Source organism: Trachypithecus francoisi, unplaced genomic scaffold, assembly GCF_009764315.1.
Source record: "Trachypithecus francoisi isolate TF-2019V2 unplaced genomic scaffold, Tfra_2.0 Lachesis_group16, whole genome shotgun sequence".
NCBI classification, from domain to species: Eukaryota; Metazoa; Chordata; class Mammalia; order Primates; family Cercopithecidae; genus Trachypithecus; species Trachypithecus francoisi.
Window position 1 is genome coordinate 34698981 of NW_022681461.1, and position 19428 is coordinate 34718408.

Below are 19428 nucleotides of genomic sequence, written 5' to 3' on the forward strand. Positions count from 1 at the left end.
TTAATCCAGTCTGTCACTGATGGACATTTCGGTTGATTCCAAGTCTTTGCTATTGTGAATAGTGCTGCAATAAACATACGTGTGCATGTGTCTTTATAGAAGCATGATTTATAATCCTTTGGGTATATACCCAGTAATGAGATGGCTAGGTCATATGGTATTTCTAGTTCTAGATCCTTGAAGAATCGCCATACTGTTTTCCACAATGGTTGAACCAGTTTACAATCCCACCAACAGTGTAAAAGTGTTCCTATTTCTCCACATCCTCTCCAGCACCTGTTGTTTCCTGACTTTTTAATGATTGCCATTCTAACTGGTGTGAGATGGTATCTCATTGTGGTTTTGATTTGCATTTCTCTGATGGCCAGTGATGACGAGCATTTTTTCATGTACCTATTGGCTGTATACATGTCTTCTTTTGAGAAATGTCTGTTCATATCCTTTGGCCACTTTTTGATGGGGTTGTTTGTTTTTTTCTTGTAAATTTGTTTGAGTTCTTTGTAGGTTCTGGATATTAGCCCTTTGTCAGATGAGTAGACTGCAAAAATTTTCTCCCATTCTGTAGGTTGCCTGTTCACTCTGATGGTAGTTTCTTTTGCTGTGCAGAAGCTCTTTAGTTTAATTAGATCCCATTTGTCAATTTTGGCTTTTGTTGCTGTTGCTTTTGGTGTTTTAGACATGAAGTCCTTCCTCATGCCTATGTCCTGAATGATATTACCTAGGTTTTCTTCTAGGGTTTTTATGGTTTTAGGTCTAACATTTAAGTCTCTAATCCATCTTGAATTAATTTTCATATAAGGAGTAAGGAAAGGATCTAGTTTCAGCTTTCTGCTTATGGCTAGCCAATTTTCTCAGCACCGTTTATTAAATAGGAAATCCTTTCCCCATTTCTTGTTTTTGTCAGATTTGTTAAAGATTAGATGGCTGCAAATGTGTGGTATCATTTCTCAGGGCTCTGTTCTGTTCCATTGGACTACATCTCTGTTTTGGTACCAGTACCATGCTGTTTTGGTTACTGTAGCCTTGTAGTATAGTTTGAAGTCAGCGTGATGCCTCCAGCTTTGTTCTTTTGGCTTAGGATTGTCTTGGCAATGCTGGATCTTTTTTGGTTCTATATGAACTTTAAAGCAGTTTTTTCCAATTCTGTGAAGAAAGTCATTGGTAGCTTAATGGGGATGGCATTGAATCTATAAATTACCTTGGGCAGTATGGCCATTTTCACGATATTGATTCTTCCTATCCATGAGCATGGTATGTTCTTCCATTTGTTTGTGTCCTCTTTGATTTCACTGAGCAGTGGTTTGTAGTTCTTGAAGAGGTCCTTTACATCCCTTGTAAGTTCGATTCCTAGGTATTTTATTCTCTTTGAAGCTATTGTGATTGGTAGGTCATTCAGGATTTGGCTCTCTGTTTGTCTGTTACTGGTGTATAAGAATGCTTGTGATTTTTGCACATTGATTTTGTATCCTAAGACTTTGCTGAAGTTACTTATCAGCTTAAGGAGATTTGGGGCTGAGACAATGGGGTTTTCTAAATATACAATCATGTCATCTGCAAACAGGGACAATTTGACGTCTTCTTTTCCTAACTGAATACCCTTTGTTTCTTTCTCTTGCCTGATTGCCCTAGTCAGAACTTCCAACACTGTGTTGAATAGGAGTGGTGAGAGAGGGCATCCCTATCTTGTGCCAGTTTTCAAAGGGAATGCTTCCAATTTTTGCCCATTCAGTATGATATTGGCTGTGGGTCTGTCATAAATAGCTCTTATTATTTTGAGATACGTTCCATCAATACCAAATTTATTGAGAGTTTTTAGCATGCAAGGCTGTTGAATTTTTTCAAAGGCCTTTTCTGCATCTATTGAGATAATCATGTGGTTTTTGTCTTTGGTTCCGTTTATATGCTGGATTACGTTTATTGATTTGCGTGTAGTGAACCAGCCTTGCATCCCAGGGATGAAGCCCACTTGATCATAGTGGATAAGCTTTTTGATGTGCTGCTGAATCCGGTTTGCCAGTATTTTATTGAGGATTTTTGCATCGATGTTCATCAGGGATATTGGTCTAAAATTCTCCTTTTTTGTTGTATCTCTGCCAGTCTTTGGTATCAGTTTGATGTTGGCCTCGTAAAATGAGTTAGGGAGGATTCCCTCTTTTTCTATTGATCGGAATAGTTTCAGAAGGAAACTAGTACCAGCTCCTCCTTCTACCTCCGGTAGAATTTGGCTGTGAATCCGTCTGGTCCTGGACTTTTTTTGGTTGGTAGGCTATTAATTATTGCCTCAATTTCAGAGCCTGCTATTGGTCTATTCAGGGATTCGACTTCTTCCTGGTTTAGTCTTGGGAGAGTGTAAGTGTCCAGGAATTAATCCATTTCTTCTAGGTTTTCTAGTTTATTTGTGTAGAGGTGTTTATAGTAGTCTCTGATTGATGGTAGTTTGTATTTCTGTGGGGTCCATGGTGCTTTCCCCTTTATCATTTTTTATTGCATTTATTTGATTCTTCTCTTTTCTTCCTTATTAGTCTCGCTAGCAGTCTATCCATTTTGTTGACCTTTTCAAAAAACCAACTCCTGGAATCATTGATTTTTTGGATGGTTTTTTGTGTCTCTATCTCCTTCAGTTCTGCTCTGATCTTAGTTATTTCTTGCCTTCTGCTAGCTTTTGAATGTGTTTGCTCTTGCTTCTCTAGTTCTTTTAATTGTGATGTTAGGGTGTCAATTTCAGACCTTTCCAGCTTTCTCTTGTGGGCATTTAGTGCTATAAATTTCCCTCTATACACTGCTTTAAATGTGTCCCAGAGATTCTGGTATGTTGTATCTTTGTTCTCATGGGTGTCAAAGAACATCTTTATTTTTGCCTTCATTTTGTTATGTACCCAGTAGTCATTCAGGAGCAGGTTGTTCAGTTTCCATGTAGTTGAGCGGTTTTGATTGAGTTTCTTAGTCCCGAGTTCTTGTTTGATTGCACTATGGTTTGAGAGAAAGTTTGTTATAATTTGTGTTCATTTACATTTGCTGAGGAGTGCCTTACTTCCAACTATGTCGTCAATTTTAGAGTAAGTGTGATGTGGTGCTGAGAAGAATATATATTCTGTTGATTTGGGGTGGAGAGTTCTGTAGATGTCTATTTGGTCTGCTTGGTGCAGAGTTGAGTTCAATTCCTGTATATCCTTGTTTACTTTCTGTCTCGATCTGTCTAATGTTGACAGTGGGGTGTTGAAGTCTTCCATTATTATTGTATGGGAGTCTAATTCTCTTTGTAAGTCTCTAAGGAGTTGCTTTATGAATCTGGGTGCTCCTGTATTGGGCGCATATATATTTAGAATCATTAGCTCTTCTTGTTGAATTGATTACCATTATGTAATGGCCTTCTTTGTCTCTTTTGATCTTTGTTGGTTTAAAGTCTGTTTTATTAGAGACTAGGATTGCAACCCTTGCTTTTTTTTGTTCTCCATTTGCTTGGTAGACCTTCCTGCATCCCTTCATTTTGAGCCTGTGTGTGTCTCTGCATGTGAGATGGGTCTCCTGAATACAGCAAACTGATGGGCCTTGACTCTTTATCCAGTTTGCCAGTCTGTGTCTTTTAATTGGACCATTTAGTCCATTTACGTTTAAGGTTAATATTGTTATGTGTGAACTTGATCCTGTCATTGTGATATTAGCTGGTTATTTTGCTCATTAGTTGATGCAGTTTCTTCCTAGCATCGATGGTCTTTACATTTTGGCATGTTTTTGCAATGTCTGGTACCGGTTGTTCCTTTCCATGTTTAGTGCTTCCTTCAGGGTCTCTTGTAGGGCAGGCCTGGTGGTGACAAAATCTCTAAGCATTTGCTTGTCTGTAAAGGATTTTATTTCTCCTTCACTTATGAAACTTAGTTTGGCTGGATATGAAATTCTGAATTTAAAATTCTTTTCTTTAAGAATGTTGAATATTGGCCCCCACTCTCTTCTGGCTTGTAGAGTTTCTGCCGAGAGATCTGCTGTTAGTCTGATGGGCTTCCCTTTGTGTGTAACCTGACCTTTCTCTCTGGCTGCCCTTAACATTTTTTCCTTCATTTCAACTTTGGTGAATCTGACAATTATGTGTCTTAGGGTTGCTTTTCTCGAGGAATATCTTTGTGGGGTTCTTTGTATTTCCTGAATTTGAATGTTGGCCTGCCTTACTAGGTTGGGAAAGTTCTCCTGGATGATATCCTGCAGAGTGTTTTCCAACTTAGTTCCATTTTTCCCATCACTTTCAGGCACACCAATCAGATGTAGATTTGGTCTTTTCACATAATCCCATATTTCTTGGAGGGTTTGTTCATTTCTTTTTCCTTTTTTTTCTCTAGACTTCTCTTCTCGCTTCATTTCATTCATTTGATCTTCAATCATTGATACTCTTTCTTCCAGTTGATCGAATCAGTTACTGAAGCTTGTGCATTTGTCACGTATTTCTCGTGCTATGGTTTTTATCTCTGTCAGTTCGTTTATGGCCTTCTCTGCATTGATTATTCTAGTTATCCATTCTTCCATTCTTTTTTCAAGATTTTTAGTTTCTTTGCACTGGTTACGTAGTTCCTTCTTTAGCTCTGTGAAATTTGATCCACAGAAGCCTTCTCTCAACTGGTCGAAGTCATTCTCCGTCCAGCTTTGATCCATTGCCGGCGATGAGCTGTGTTCCTTTGGAGGGGGAGATGCGCTCTGATTTTTTGAATTTCCAGCTTTTCTGTACTGCTTTTTCCCCATCTTTTTGGTTTTATCTGCCTTTGGTCTGATGCTGGTGACGTACTGATGGGGTTTTGGTGTGGCTGTCCTTTCTGTTTGTTAGTTTTCTTTCTAACAGTCAGGACCCTCAGCCGTAGGTCTGTTGGAGATTGCTTGAGGTCCACTCCAGACCCTGTTTGCCTGGGTATCAGCAGTGGAGGCTGCAGAAGATAGAATACTGCCGAACAGTGAGTGCTGGTGTCTGATTCTTGCTCTGGAAGCTTCGTCTCAGGGGTGTACCCCGCTGTGTGAGGTGTGAGGTGTTGGTCTGCACCTCAGTGGAAAATGCAGAAATCACCCGTCTTCTGTGTCGCTCATGCTGGCAGCTGGAGGCTGGAGCTGTTCCTATTCGGCCATCTTCTGATTTGTCCTTGGATGAAAATTTTTCCTCTAAATTGCAGAGTAGAGAGGAAACTGGTTCTCTTTTATGGTTCACACTATTTCTTCTGCTTTAATAGAATTTGTGGCCACTTCAAATTTGATGCCTGTTCTTTATTTTTCTAATTCACTTTTAGTTAGCTGTGTGATCTTGAGCAGGCTACTTAATCCCTCTGTGCCTCTGTTTCTTCATCTCAAAAGGTATCTTGATATGGGATAGAATGCCAACTACAGCCACATTAGAAACAAACAGTGTTTCACATTAGAAACACATTAGAAACATGGCTTTGTCCACGCCATGAAGCCCGCGCTCTGCGTGGCAGCCCTGGAGACAGCGGAGCCCCTGCCTCTGCCCCCTGCCCAGCTCTGGCTGCCAGCCCCTGCCCACCGACGCTGTGGTTTCCTAGACAGCCACATTGAAGTTTTTTAACATGAGAAAGGATTTATCCGAAGAATAGTAAGCCTAGGACTTATTTTAGAGCTCTTACTGCTTATTTTTAAGGCAATATCCAACAAAATAACCCCAAACTTATTCATAAAGTAGCTTGAATTTTTTAAAAAGGGGTTATTGGGAAACTCGTTAGTATAGTCTCTTAATATTATTTTTATTAAATCCAGTTAGCTCATTCATTGTAGGAATTATTGCTTAAGTTAAAATAAACCTTCCAAAGTAATTTTTCTCTTGGTCATTGTAGAATTTTTTTAATATGGAAAAGTATGAAAAAATAAAAATCATCTCTAATGCAATTACTCAGAGAAGACCACCTTAATATTGTGGTATGTTATCTTTCAGGCTTCTTTTTATTTTGTGTATAAAAGTATATACAAAAAAGTATATCAAACTTTTATAACTTTTATAAAAGTTCACTTTTATATATAAATATATATTATTTTATAAAATTAAGGTCATACTGTGCAGTTTGCTCTCCTGCTGTTTCATGAAGTATTACAGCATGGGTAATTTACTATATTAGAAAAATATACTGCAGATATGTTTTCTAATTGTTGAGTAGCATTCCATCATAAGGCTATATATGTCTGAACAATCATTTTCCATTCTTCAGTCTTTTAAGTAACATTTTAGTGAACATAGTGAACATCCTCATGCATATTTATATTTATCTCTGATAAGTATCTTAGAATAAAAGTAAAAGTTATGAACTATTTTAAAGGTTTTAATTCCAAAATGCTTTCCAGAAAAGCTGTGCCAGATTATATCTCAGCAGCAATTTTTATAGGGATGTACATTTCATCATTTGCCAGTATTGGTCATTATATTTTTATGTACTTTTGCCAAGTTGATAGGGGAGAAGTTATATATATTTTAATTTCCATTTCTTTTATTAATGTGATTGACTAAATATTTGTTGGGTGTTTAAGGCGAGTATGTATATATGTGAATTATCTCTTCTGTGATTTGCCTATCTTTATATTGGTTTTTTTGTTGTGGTTTTTTTTTGGTTTTTTTTTTTTTTTTTACCAATTTATAAGAGCTCTCTATATTGAAAATAAGTAAATGATGTTTAAGTATTTTTTTTTTTTTTGAGACGGAGTCTTGCTCTGTCGCCCAAGCTGGAGTGCAGTGGCCAGATCTCGGCTCACTGCAAGCTCTGCCTCCCAGGTTTACGCCATTCTCCTGCCTCAGCCTCCCGAGTAGCTGGGACTACAGGCGCCTGCCACCTCGCCCGGCTAGTTTTTTGTATTTTTTAGTAGAGATGGGGTTTCACCGTGTTAGCCAGGATGGTCTTGATCTCCTGACCTCGTGATCCACCCGTCTCGGCCTCCCAAAGTGCTGGGATTGCAGGCTTGAGCCACTGTGCCCGGCCTTTCCTAGCTTATAATTCAGATTTTAATTTTATAAACTTTGACGTATGAAAGTTTTCTCTGTTGCATTTATACTTATTTATTCATTTTTTCTTATATTTGTTTTATATTCAACTTTTTTTTTATTATACTTTAAGTTCTAGGGTACATGTGCATAACGTGCAGGTTTGTTACATATGTATACTTATGCCATGTTGGTGTGCTGCACCCATCAACTCGTCAGCACCCATCAATTCATCATTTATATCATGTATAACACTCCCCAATGCAATCCCTCCCTCCTCCCCCCTCCCCATGATAGGCCCCAGTGTGTGATGTTCCCCTTCCCCAGTCCAAGTGATCTCATTGTTCAGTTCCCACCTATGAGTGAGAACATGTGGTGTTTGGTTTTCTCTTCTTGTGATAGTTTGCTAAGAATGATGGTTTCTAGCTGCATCCATGTCCCTACAAAGGACGCAAACTCATCCTTTTTGATGGCTGCATAGTATTCCATGGTGTATATGTGCCACATTTTCTTAATCCAGTCTGTCACAGATGGACATTTGGGTTGATTCCAAGTCTTTGCTATTGTGAATAGTGCCGCAATAAACATACGTGTGCATGTGTCTTTGTAGTAGAGTAATTTATAATCCTTTGGGTATATACCCAGTAGTGGGATGGCTGGGTCATATGGTACATCTAGTTCTAGATCCTTGAGGAATCGCCATACTGTTTTCCATAATGGTTGAACTAGTTTACAATCCCACCAACAGTGTAAAAGTGTTCCTATTTCTCCACATCCTCTCCAACACCTGTTGTTTCCTGACTTCTTAATGATTGCCATTCTAACTGGTGTGAGATGGTATCTCATTGTGGTTTTGATTTGCATTTCTCTGATGGCGAGTGATGATGAGCATTTTTTCATGTGTCTGTTGGCTGTATGAATGTCTTCTTTTGAGAAATGTCTGTTCATATCTTTGCCCACTTTTTGATGGGGTTGTTTTTTTCTTATATATTTGTTTGAGTTCTTTGTAGATTCTGGATATTAGCCCTTTGTCAGATGAGTAGGTTGCAAAAATTTTCCCCCATTCTGTAGGTTGCCTGTTCACTCTGATGGTAGTTTCTTTTGCTGTGCAAAAGCTCTTTAGTTTAATTAGATCCCATTTGTCAATTTTGGCTTTTGCTGCCGTTGCTTTTGGTGTTTTAGACATGAAGTCCTTGCCCATGCCTATGTCCTGAATGGTACTACCTAGATTTTCTTCTAGGGTTTTTATGGTATTAGGTCTAACATTTAAGTCTCTAATCCATCTTGAATTAATCTTCGTATAAGGGGTAAGGAAAGGATCCAGTTTCAGCTTTCTACTTATGGCTAGCCAATTTTCCCAGCACCATTTATTAAATAGGGAATCCTTTCCCCATTTCTTGTTTCTCTCAGGTTTGTCAAAGATCAGATGGCTGTAGATGTGTGGTATTATTTCTGAGGACTCTGTTCTGTTCCATTGGTCTATATCTCTGTTGTGGTACCAGTACCATGCTGTTTTGGTTACTGTAGCCTTGTAGTATAGTTTGAAGTCAGGTAGCGTGATGCCTCCAGCTTTGTCCTTTTGACTTAGGATTGTCTTGGCAATGCGGGCTCTTTTTTGGTTCCATATGAACTTTAAAGCCGTTTTTTCCAATTCTGTGAAGAAAGTCATTGGTAGCTTGATGGGGATGGCATTGAATCTATAAATCACCTTGGGCAGTATGGCCATTTTCACGATATTGATTCTTCCTATCCATGAGCATGGTATGTTCTTCCATTTGTTTGTGTCCTCTTTGATTTCACTGAGCAGTGGTTTGTAGTTCTCCTTGAAGAGGTCCTTTACATCCCTTGTAAGCTGGATTCCTAGGTATTTTATTCTCTTTGAAGCAATTGTGAATGGAAGTTCATTCCTGATTTGGCTCTCTGCTTGTCTGTTACTGGTGTATAAGAATGCTTGTGATTTTTGCACATTAATTTTGTATCCTGAGACTTTGCTGAAGTTGCTTATCAGCTTAAGGAGATTTTGGGCTGAGACAATGGGGTTTTCTAAATATACAATCATGTCATCTGCAAACAGGGACAATTTGACTTCTTCTTTTCCTAACTGGATACCTTGATTTCTTTCTCTTGCCTGATTGCCCTAGCCAGAACTTCCAACACTATGTTGAATAGGAGTGGTGAGCGAGGGCATCCCTGTCTTGTGCCAGTTTTCAAAGGGAATTTTTCCAGTTTTTGCCCATTCAGTATATTATATTCAACTTTTTATTTCAATTGAAATGTAATATAAAAATGTGAGTTTAATAACAAAAAACTCAAAGGAAATATGTTTTTAGTTCATGTGTTTTGAGCCCTTCTCAGTGGATTTGTGTTGTTTATTACAGCTATAGAAATGGAAATTATAGAAGTTCCATATTTAACAGCCTTATATTTTTTATCCTAAAAGTAGCCTCTTTTGAAAAGGTTTGAAAACGCACACATATACTAAATTTTTCCCATTGACTGGAGGAAATTGAGAAAGAATTTTGCTACAAATGTACAAAAAATATTGAAAATGGGTTTTTTTTTAGGAATTTATGCGTATGATTGGCAATGATAAACAAGGACAGATGATCGTGTTCCATTTGATAGAACTTTTGAAGAATAATGGAAGATTACCAAGACCAGATGGATGCCCAGATGAGGTAACATTTTTTTTTTTTTAATCCATGGTAATCATTCATTTTATTTTACTTTTTACTCAAGGACCTCAGTTCACTTTCTGAAATTTAATTTGCAGAGCTTCCAGATAAACAGCATAATCAGATGACTGTGGAACAAGGCATAGTTATGACATGTACCCTATATTGAAAATTAATGTCTTCCACCAATTAAAAGATGGTCCTTAGTGTTCCTTGTAATTTTGGTTTATTTTCTCCTTTACAGATTTATATGATCATGACAGAATGCTGGAACAATAATGTAAATCTGCGCCCCTCCTTTAGAGATTTAGCTCTTCGAGTGGATCAAATAAGGGATAACATGGCTGGATGAAAGAAATGATCTTCATTCTGAGAACAAAGTATATTTATAGAACAAAGTTTTCTGTTTCATATTGCTGTGGACTATTACTACATATATCATTATTATAGAAATCATGATGCTAGCCAGCAAAGATGTGAAAATATCTGCTCAAAACTTTCAAAGTTTAGTAAGTTTTTCTTCATGAGGTCACCAGTAAAAGACATTAATGAGAATTCTTTAGCAAGGAGTTTTGTAAGAAGTTTCTTAAACATTGTCAGTTAACATCACTCATGTCTGGCAAAAGAAAAAAAAAGACTTTTTCAACTCAGCTTTTTGAGACGTGAAAAAATTATTATGTAAATTTTGTGATGTTAAAGGTGCATGGAATATGTATGTATAGTTTTTACCACAGTGGATGTATAATACCTTGGCATCTTGTGTGATGTTTTACACACATGAGGGCTGGTGTTCATTAATACTGTTTTCTAATTTTTCCATAGTTTATCTATAATTACTTCACTATACAAACAAATTAGATGTTCAGATAATTGAATAAGTACCTTTGTGTCCTTGTTCATTTATATCACTGGCCAGCATTATAAGCAGGTGTATACTTTTAGCTTGTGTACTGTAAATATTTTTCAAGTAAAGGGAACAAATGTCTAGTTTTATTTGTATAGGAAATTTCCCTGACCCTAAAGAATACATTTTGAAATGAAACAAGCTTACAAAGATATAATCTATTTTCTTATGGTTTCCCTTGTATCTATTTGTGGTGAATGTGTTTTTTAAATGGAACTATCTCCAAATTTTTCTAAGACTACTGTGAACAGTTTTCTTTTAAAATGTCGAGATTAAGAATGCGAAGAACACTGTCATCCTTTGAGCTGCTGACTGCCAATAAGATTCTTCAATCTCTGGGATCTATGCTCATGAATTAAATTTAAGCATAAGCCATAAAACAGATTGTTTGTAAAATGGATAGCTCATTAAGAAGTGTAGCAGGTTAAGAATTTTTTCCTAAAGATTGTATATTTGAGGGGTTTCAGAACTTTGCGTTGCAGTCATAGAAAAAATTTATTTCCTTTTTAGAGGGAAAATGAGGTAAGTGAAAAAGTATGCTTGTTAATTTTATTCCAGAATGCCAGTAGAAAATTCATAATGTGTATCTTTAAGAAAAATGAGAGCATACATCTTTCCAATTAAGTATACGGGGTTGTTCGTTGTTGTCATTTGTTATATTGCTAGTCCACTTGAGACACCATACCTAAAATAAAATATGGTGGGTTTTTCGTGTGTGTGTGGGTTATTTATGCAAAACTTAAAATAGTTGCTATTTCGATTAAAAAGAAAATAGTTTCTTTATTTTTAGTGGTATGTTCTACTTTTTTAAAACTTGTACTTAAGACTTCTCATTTTGGGTTAAAGGGAAGGAAAAGGAAGAAATGTTTTTTACATTCATTATACTTAAAGCATTTTAGTAGTTCTGGATGCAGAAATAATCTAAAATGACAGTGAATTAGGTTTTAAAAAAGATTTTAGATTTTTTTGAAAGTTTAATTTTTATTTAATTTGTAAAGACTCCTGAAGGATTTGTATATGCAACACAGTTAAGAGATTTTCCATTTTACTACCTTTCAAGTGAAAAATAGCCTATCATACAATATGCTTGATTTCAGATTTTCATACTAAAACTTAAGTACATACTTAAAAGTAGGTTCTTCTCAAGGGTCTCTAATATTCTGTTTTTTTAAACAAGATGTGAACTAACTTTTCTTAAAGTTTTTTAAAAGTGCTTCATCTTTTAGTTTATATAAAGAATCCCACATGTACATTCTTGTTTTTAGAATGGGATGACTACCTTATTATAAAATTCCAAGTTTCCAAGAGACTTCTTTTCATTGAGGCTTCATAAAGTTTTCCATTTTGATTCTGACTACACATAAAAATAAGCTAACCCTGTAGCTATTAAGTTGGTTTTGTACAAGAAACAGGTAAGTAATTATCATAGCAGTTAATGCCAAAATATTTTTTCACATTAATATTCTTCAGAAACAAGGGTGAAGGTATTCTTAGAATTATGTAATTCTGTAACTTTACAGTATATTAAGTTATACAATCTTCATATAAATGATTTTCTTTTTCCATGGGTACTTGCTTGGAAAATAGTCACTTTTTCATGCTATTTATACATGCTGCCAGTAACACTATAATTTGCTGTAGAAGAGCATTCTTTTAACCTAAGACTACTACTTTACAGTTAAGTGTAATTTTTATTACAACTATAACTTCTAGTATTTGAATTTTATTTAAACAGCTAGAAAATAGTTAGAAAATACCTACAGTTCTGTATCTGTAGAGCCAGCCTCTATGGTGGGAGTGGCATTATGTGCTCAATTTATTGAGACTATGTTAATTTCTTTAGCATGTTCCCCCTAAATTGAAATAGTGATATTTCAGAAGTATAATATTCAGATGTAGTAAATATTCAGAAGTGATTTTCTTTTGCATTTTTACCTAGTCAAGGAAATGGGCCACACACATTGGTTTAGGGATGTTATGATAGTTTACCTTCCAGTTTTTAAGAAATGCTTCCTACAACTATCAACCACTGTATTGTCTTTAATGAACACTGTTGTATCCCACCCTAATTCTTGTATTCAAATTATTTCTCATGAAAGTTTCTCTTAATATTTCTAATGAAAGTTTCTCTAATTTTGGGGAATAATTTACTATGAATCAGTTTGCTGTATATTAGAATAAATAACAGTAAGTAAGCAGGATTATCCAAACAAAAGACTAGGTTTTATGAGATAAGCTTGATTTAAGAAAAAAAACAATTAAAGTATGAATAGCAGAAATACTGTGTGTTTATTCTCAGATTTTAGCTGGTTGGATTTAATATCAAGATAACTAGCTGCTAAATGTTTCATAATTCTGACAGTGATATTAGATTTCAAAATGACACCAAGAGAACGGAAAAACTACATTAGTCAAATTCATGTATGTATGTCATATAGCCTTTAACTTTTTACATTAATCAGATTCTTAGTAAAATGCACATTGTATGCCTAAATATTAAAATATTTATTTACTTTTATAACCTTACCTTTTATTATAATATAAATAAAATTCTTCTTAGGTTAAAAAATTAATTCCAATTGTGTTTATGCCAGATGGCATTGCTTAGTTGGTGCAGGCTCTCAATACGTTTCATTCTTTTTTATAGTCTTTCACATTTTTAAGGAAAAGCTTTACCTCCAACTGAAACACCGGTCTTACTAATATGGTTTTAAAAGTTGTTAATGGTCATTATCTATTATAAGGCCTTTATTTACATAGCAAATTGCTTAACATTTTATTTTGAATATAACTGTAACAGATTTTTAAAATGAGACCTTTAAAAGAGCTCTAAGAGTCTCTGTTCTAGTTATTTGCATTATAAGCTTCTGTGAATGTTTTAATTTTAATACCAGTAGTAGGAAGATATATGGCAGTAGAAGCACGCACATACACGCTATTCATTGAGGTAAAGTCATCTTTGAGCAGTGTGAACAGACAGAAGGATAGCTTTTAGATCTGAACGATTGGTAAATAACAACAAATGGATCAAGGTGGCATGGAAAAATGGTAGAGCAGGCATATTATAGAGACAACAGGAAGCTAAGAAGGCAAATTATCCGTTGCAGATGATAAGACCTTGTCAAAATAAACACTAAAAAACACAAAGTGTGAAATGGAAAAATCTGTTGATCAGTTATTTATCTTTTCAAGCACAGCTGTATAGATAGATGAAAATGCTTAGGTGCTTTTCATACTCAGATAACTAAGTATATGGTATTTAATAATAAAAAAGTTTAAGGTCCTTCAAATACTTGAGGTATATATTATGGAAACTCAGAGTATGAATTTTCTAGGAGCATATAATATAAGATTGTGAGTTAAGAATTTCTTGGGGGGCGGAGCAAGATGGCCGAATAGGAACAGCTCCAGTCACCAACTCCCAGCGCGAGCGACACAAGACCGGTGATTTCTGCATTTTCAACTGAGGTACTGGGGTCATCTCTCTAGGGAGTGCCGGACAATCGGTGCTGGTCAGCTGCTGCAGCCTGACCAGCGTGAGCTGAAGCAGGGCGAGGCATCGCCTCACCTGGAAGCGCAAGGGGGAAGGGAATCCCTTTTCCTAGCCAGGGGAACCGAGACACACAACACCTGGAAAATCGGGTAGCTCCCACCCCAATACTGCGCTTTGAGGAAACAGGCACACCAGGAGAATATATCCCACACCTGGCCGGGAGGGTCCCACGCCCACGGAGCCTCCCTCACTGCTAACACAGCCGTCTGCGGCGATCTATCCGCAAGGCAGCAGCGAGGCTAGGGGAGGGGTGCCCGCCATTGCTGAGGCTTAAGTAGGTAAACAAAGCCGCTGGGAAGCTCGAACTGGGTGGAGCTCACAGCAGCTCAAGGAAGCCTGCCTGTCTCTGTAGACTCTACCTCTGCGGACAGCGCACAGCTGCAGTCCATTAGGGGAGAGAGCGGGGGCCGGTGCAGACGCGAGCGACTCTGTCTGACAGCTTTGGGGAGAGCCGTGGATCTCCTAACGCGGAGGTTGAGATCTGAGAACGGACAGACTGCCTGCTCAGGTGGGTCCCTGACCCCTGAGTAGCCTAGCTGGGAGACATCCCCCACTAGGGGCAGTCTGACACCCCACACCTCACAGGGTGGAGTCACCCCTGAGAGGAAACTTCCAAAGAAAGAATCAGACAGGTACACTCGCTGTTCAGCAATATTCTATCTTCGGCAACCTCTGCTGCTGATACCCAGGCAAACAGGGTCTGGAGTGGACCTCAAGCAATCTCCAACAGACCAACAGACAGTCCTTCTGACTGTCAGACGGAAAACTATCAAACAGGAAGGACACCTATACCAAAACCCCATCAGTACGTCACCATCATCAAAGTCCAGAGACAGATAAAACCACAAAGATGGGGAAGAAGCAGGGCAGAAAAGCTGGAAATTCAAAAAATAAGAGCGCATCTCCCCCTGCAAAGGAGCGCAGCCCATCGCCAGCAACGGATCAAAGCTGGTCAGAGAATGACTTTGACGAGATGAGAGAAGAAGGCTTCAGTCCATCAAACCTCTCAGAGCTAAAGGAGGAATTACGTACCCAGCGCAAAGAAACTAAAAATCTTGAAAAAAAAGTGGAAGAATTGACAGCTAGACTAATTAATGCAGAGAAGATCATAAACGAAATGACAGAGATGAAAACCATGACACGAGAAATACGTGACAAATGCACAAGCTTCAGTAACCGACTCGATCAACTGGAAGAAAGAGTATCAGCGATTGAGGATCAAATGAATGAAATGAAGCGAGAAGAGAAACCAAATGAAAAAGAAGAAAAAGAAATGAACAAAGCCTGCAAGAAGTATGGGATTATGTAAAAAGACCAAATCTACGTCTGATTGGGGTGCCTGAAAGTGAGGGGGAAAATGGAACCAACTTGGAAAACACTCTTCAGGATATCATCCAGGAGAACTTCCCCAACCTAGTAGGGCAGGCCAACATTCAAATTCAGGAAATACAGAGAATGCCACAAAGATACTCCTCCAGAAGAGCAACTCCAAGACACATAATTGCCAGATTCACCAAAGTTGAAATGAAGGAAAAAATCTTAAGGGCAGCCAGAGAGAAAGGTCGGGTTACCCACAAAGGGAAGCCCATCAGAATAACAGCAGACCTCTCGGCAGAAACTCTACAAGCCAGAAGAGAGTGGGGGCCAATATTCAACGTTCTTAAAGAAAAGAATTTTCAACCCAGAATTTCATATCCAGCCAAACTAAGCTTCATCAGTGAAGGAGAAATAAAATCCTTTACAGATAAGCAAATGCTTAGAGATTTTGTCACCACCAGGCCTGCCTTACAAGAGACCCTGAAGGAAGCCCTAAACATGGAAAGGAACAACCGGTACCAGCCATTGCAAAAACATGCCAAAATGTAAAGACCATCGATGCTAGGAAGAAACTGCATCAACTAACGAGCAAAATAACCAGTTAATATCATAATGACAGGATCAAGTTCACACATAACAATATTAACCTTAAATGTAAATGGACTAAATGCTCCAATTAAAAGACACAGACTGGCAAACTGGATAAAGAGTCAAGACCCATCAGTCTGCTGTATTCAGGAGACCCATCTCACATGCAGAGACATACATAGGCTCAAAATAAAGGGATGGAGAAGATCTACCAAGCAAATGGAGAACAAAAAAAAGCAGGGGTTGCAATCCTAGTCTCTGATAAAACAGACTTTAAACCATCAAAGATCAAAAGAGACAAAGAAGGCCATTACATAATGGTAAAGGGATCAATTCAACAGGAAGAGCTAACTCTCCTAAATATATATGCACCCAATACAGGAGCACCCAGATTCATAAAGCAAGTCCTTAGAGACCTACAAAGAGACTTAGACTCCCATACAATAATAATGGGAGACTTCAACACTCCACTGTCAACATTAGACAGATCAACGAGACAGAAAGTTAACAAGGATATCCAGGAATTGAACTCATCTCTGCACCAAGCGGACCTAATAGACATCTATAGAACTCTCCACCCCAAATCAACAGAATATACATTCTTCTCAGCACCACATCGCACTTATTCCAAAATTGACCACATAATTGGAAGTAAAGCACTCCTCAGCAAATGTACAAGAACAGAAATTATAACAAACTGTCTCTCAGACCACAGTGCAATCAAACTAGAACTCAGGACTAAGAAAATCAAATCTGCTCAACTACATGGAAACTGAACAACCTGCTCCTGAATGACTACTGGGTACATAACGAAATGAAAGCAGAAATAAAGATGTTCTTTGAAACCAATGAGAACAAAGATACAACATACCAGAATCTCTGGGACACATTTAAAGCAGTGTGTAGAGGAAATTTATAGCACTAAATGCCCACAAGAGAAAGCAGGAGAGATCTAAAATTGACACTCTAACATCACAATTAAAAGAACTAGAGAGGCAAGAGCAAACACATTCAAAAGCTAGCAGAAGGCAAGAAATACTAAGATCAGAGCAGAACTGAAGGAGATAGAGACACAAAAAACCCTCCAAAAAATCAATGAATCCAGGAGTTGGTTTTTTGAAAAGATAAACAAAATTGACAGACCGCTAGCTAGACTAATAAAGAAGAAAAGAGAGAGGAATCAAATAGACGCAATAAAAAATGATAAAGGGGATATCACCACCGACCCCACAGAAATACAAACAACCATCAGAGAATACTATAAATGCCTCTATGCAAATCAACTAGAAAATCTACAAGAAATGGATAATTTCCTGGACACTTACACTCTCCCAAGACTAAACCAGGAAGAAGTTGAATCCCTGAATAGACCAATAGCAGGCTCTGAAATTGAGGCAACAATTAATAGCCTACCCACCAAAAAAAGTCCAGGACCAGATGGATTCACAGCTGAATTCTACCAGAGGTACAAGGAGGAGCTGGTACCATTCCTTCTGAAACTATTTCAATCAATAGAAAAAGAGGGAATCCTCCCTAACTCTTTTTATGAGGCCAACATCATCCTGATACCAAAGCCTGGCAGAGACACAACAAAAAAAGAGAATTTTAGACCAATATCCCTGATGAACATCGATGCAAAAATCCTCAATAAAATACTGGCAAACCGGATTCAGCAGCACATCAAAAAGCTTATCCACCATGATCAAGTGGGCTTCATCCCTGGGATGCAAGGCTGGTTCAACATTCGCAAATCAATAAACGTAATCCAGCATATAAACAGAACCAAAGACAAGAACCACATGATTATCTCAATAGATGCAGAAAAGGCTTTTGACAAAATTCAACAGCCCTTTATGCTAAAAACGCTCAATAAATTTGGTATTGATGGAACGTACCTCAAAATAATAAGAGCTATTTATGACAAACCCACAGCTAATATCATACTGAATGGGCAAAAACTGGAAAAATTCCCTTTGAAAACTGGCACAAGACAGGGATGCCCTCGCTCACCACTCCTATTCAACATAGTGTTGGAAGTTCTGGCTAGGGCAATCAGGCAAGAGAAAGAAATCAAGGTATCCAGTTAGGAAAAGAAGAAGTCAAATTGTCCCTGTTTGCAGATGACATGATTGTATATTTAGAAAACCCCATTGTCTCAGCCCAAAATCTCCTTAAGCTGATAAGCAACTTCAGCAAAGTCTCAGGATACAAAATTAATGTGCAAAAATCACAAGCATTCTTATACACCAGTAACAGACAAGCAGAGAGCCAAATCAGGAATGAACTTCCATTCACAATTGCTTCAAAGAGAATAAAATACCTAGGAATCCAGCTTACAAGGGATGTAAAGGACCTCTTCAAGGAGAACTACAAACCACTGCTCAGTGAAATCAAAGAGGACACAAACAAATGGAAGAACATACCATGCTCATGGATAGGAAGAATCAATATCGTGAAAATGGCCATACTGCCCAAGGTGATTTATAGATTCAATGCCATCCCCATCAAGCTACCAATGACTTTCTTCACAGAATTGGAAAAAACGGCTTTAAAGTTCATATGGAACCAAAAAAGAGCCCGCATTGCCAAGACAATCCTAAGTCAAAAGGACAAAGCTGGAGGCGTCACGCTACCTGACTTCAAACTATACTACAAGGCTACAGTAACCAAAACAGTATGGTACTGGTACCACAACAGAGATATAGACCAATGGAACAGAACAGAGTCCTCAGAAATAATACCACACATCTACAGCCATCTGATCTTTGACAAACCTGAGAGAAACAAGAAATGGGGAAAGGATTCCCTATTTAATAAATGGTGCTGGGAAAATTGGCTAGCCATAAGTAGAAAGCTGAAACTGGATCCTTTCCTTACCCCTTATACGAAGATTAATTCAAGATGGATTAGAGACTTAAATGTTAGACCTAATACCATAAAAACCCTAGAAGAAAATCTAGGTAGTACCATTCAGGACATAGGCATGGGCAAGGACTTCATGTCTAAAACACCAAAAGCAACGGCAGCAAAAGCAAAAATTGACACATGGGATCTAATTAAACTAAAGAGCTTTTGCACAGCTAAAGAAACTACCATCAGAGTGAACAGGCAACCTACAGAATGGGAAAAAATTTTTGCAACCTACTCATCTGACAAAGGGCTAATATCCAGAATCTACAAAGAACTCAAACAAATATACAAGAAAAAAACAAACAACCCCATCAAAAAGTGGGGAAAAGATATGAACAGACATTTCTCAAAAGAAGACATTCATACAGCCAACAGACACATGAAAAAATGCTCATCATCACTCGCCATCAGAGAAATGCAAATCAAAACCACAATGAGATACCATCCCACACCAGTTAGAATGGCAATCATTAAGAAGTCAGGAAACAACAGGTGTTGGAGAGGATGTGGAGAAATAGGAACACTTTTA

At 37.7% G+C, this 19428-nt stretch overlaps 1 protein-coding gene across 3 annotated transcripts in view; it reads left to right on the forward strand.

Annotated features, from left to right (window-relative positions):
• JAK2 (Janus kinase 2) overlaps positions 1-11244 on the forward strand; it is a 163891-nt gene extending 152647 nt beyond the window's left edge. For all 3 annotated transcript variants that reach the window (XM_033237251.1, XM_033237253.1, XM_033237252.1), the window contains 2 exons: positions 9517-9630; positions 9872-11244. In XM_033237251.1, the coding sequence (XP_033093142.1) occupies positions 9517-9630; positions 9872-9979 (222 nt within the window). In that variant the 3' untranslated portion in view covers positions 9980-11244. The remainder of the gene's footprint in view (positions 1-9516; positions 9631-9871) is intronic.
• Positions 11245-19428: the final 8184 nt, after the last annotated feature.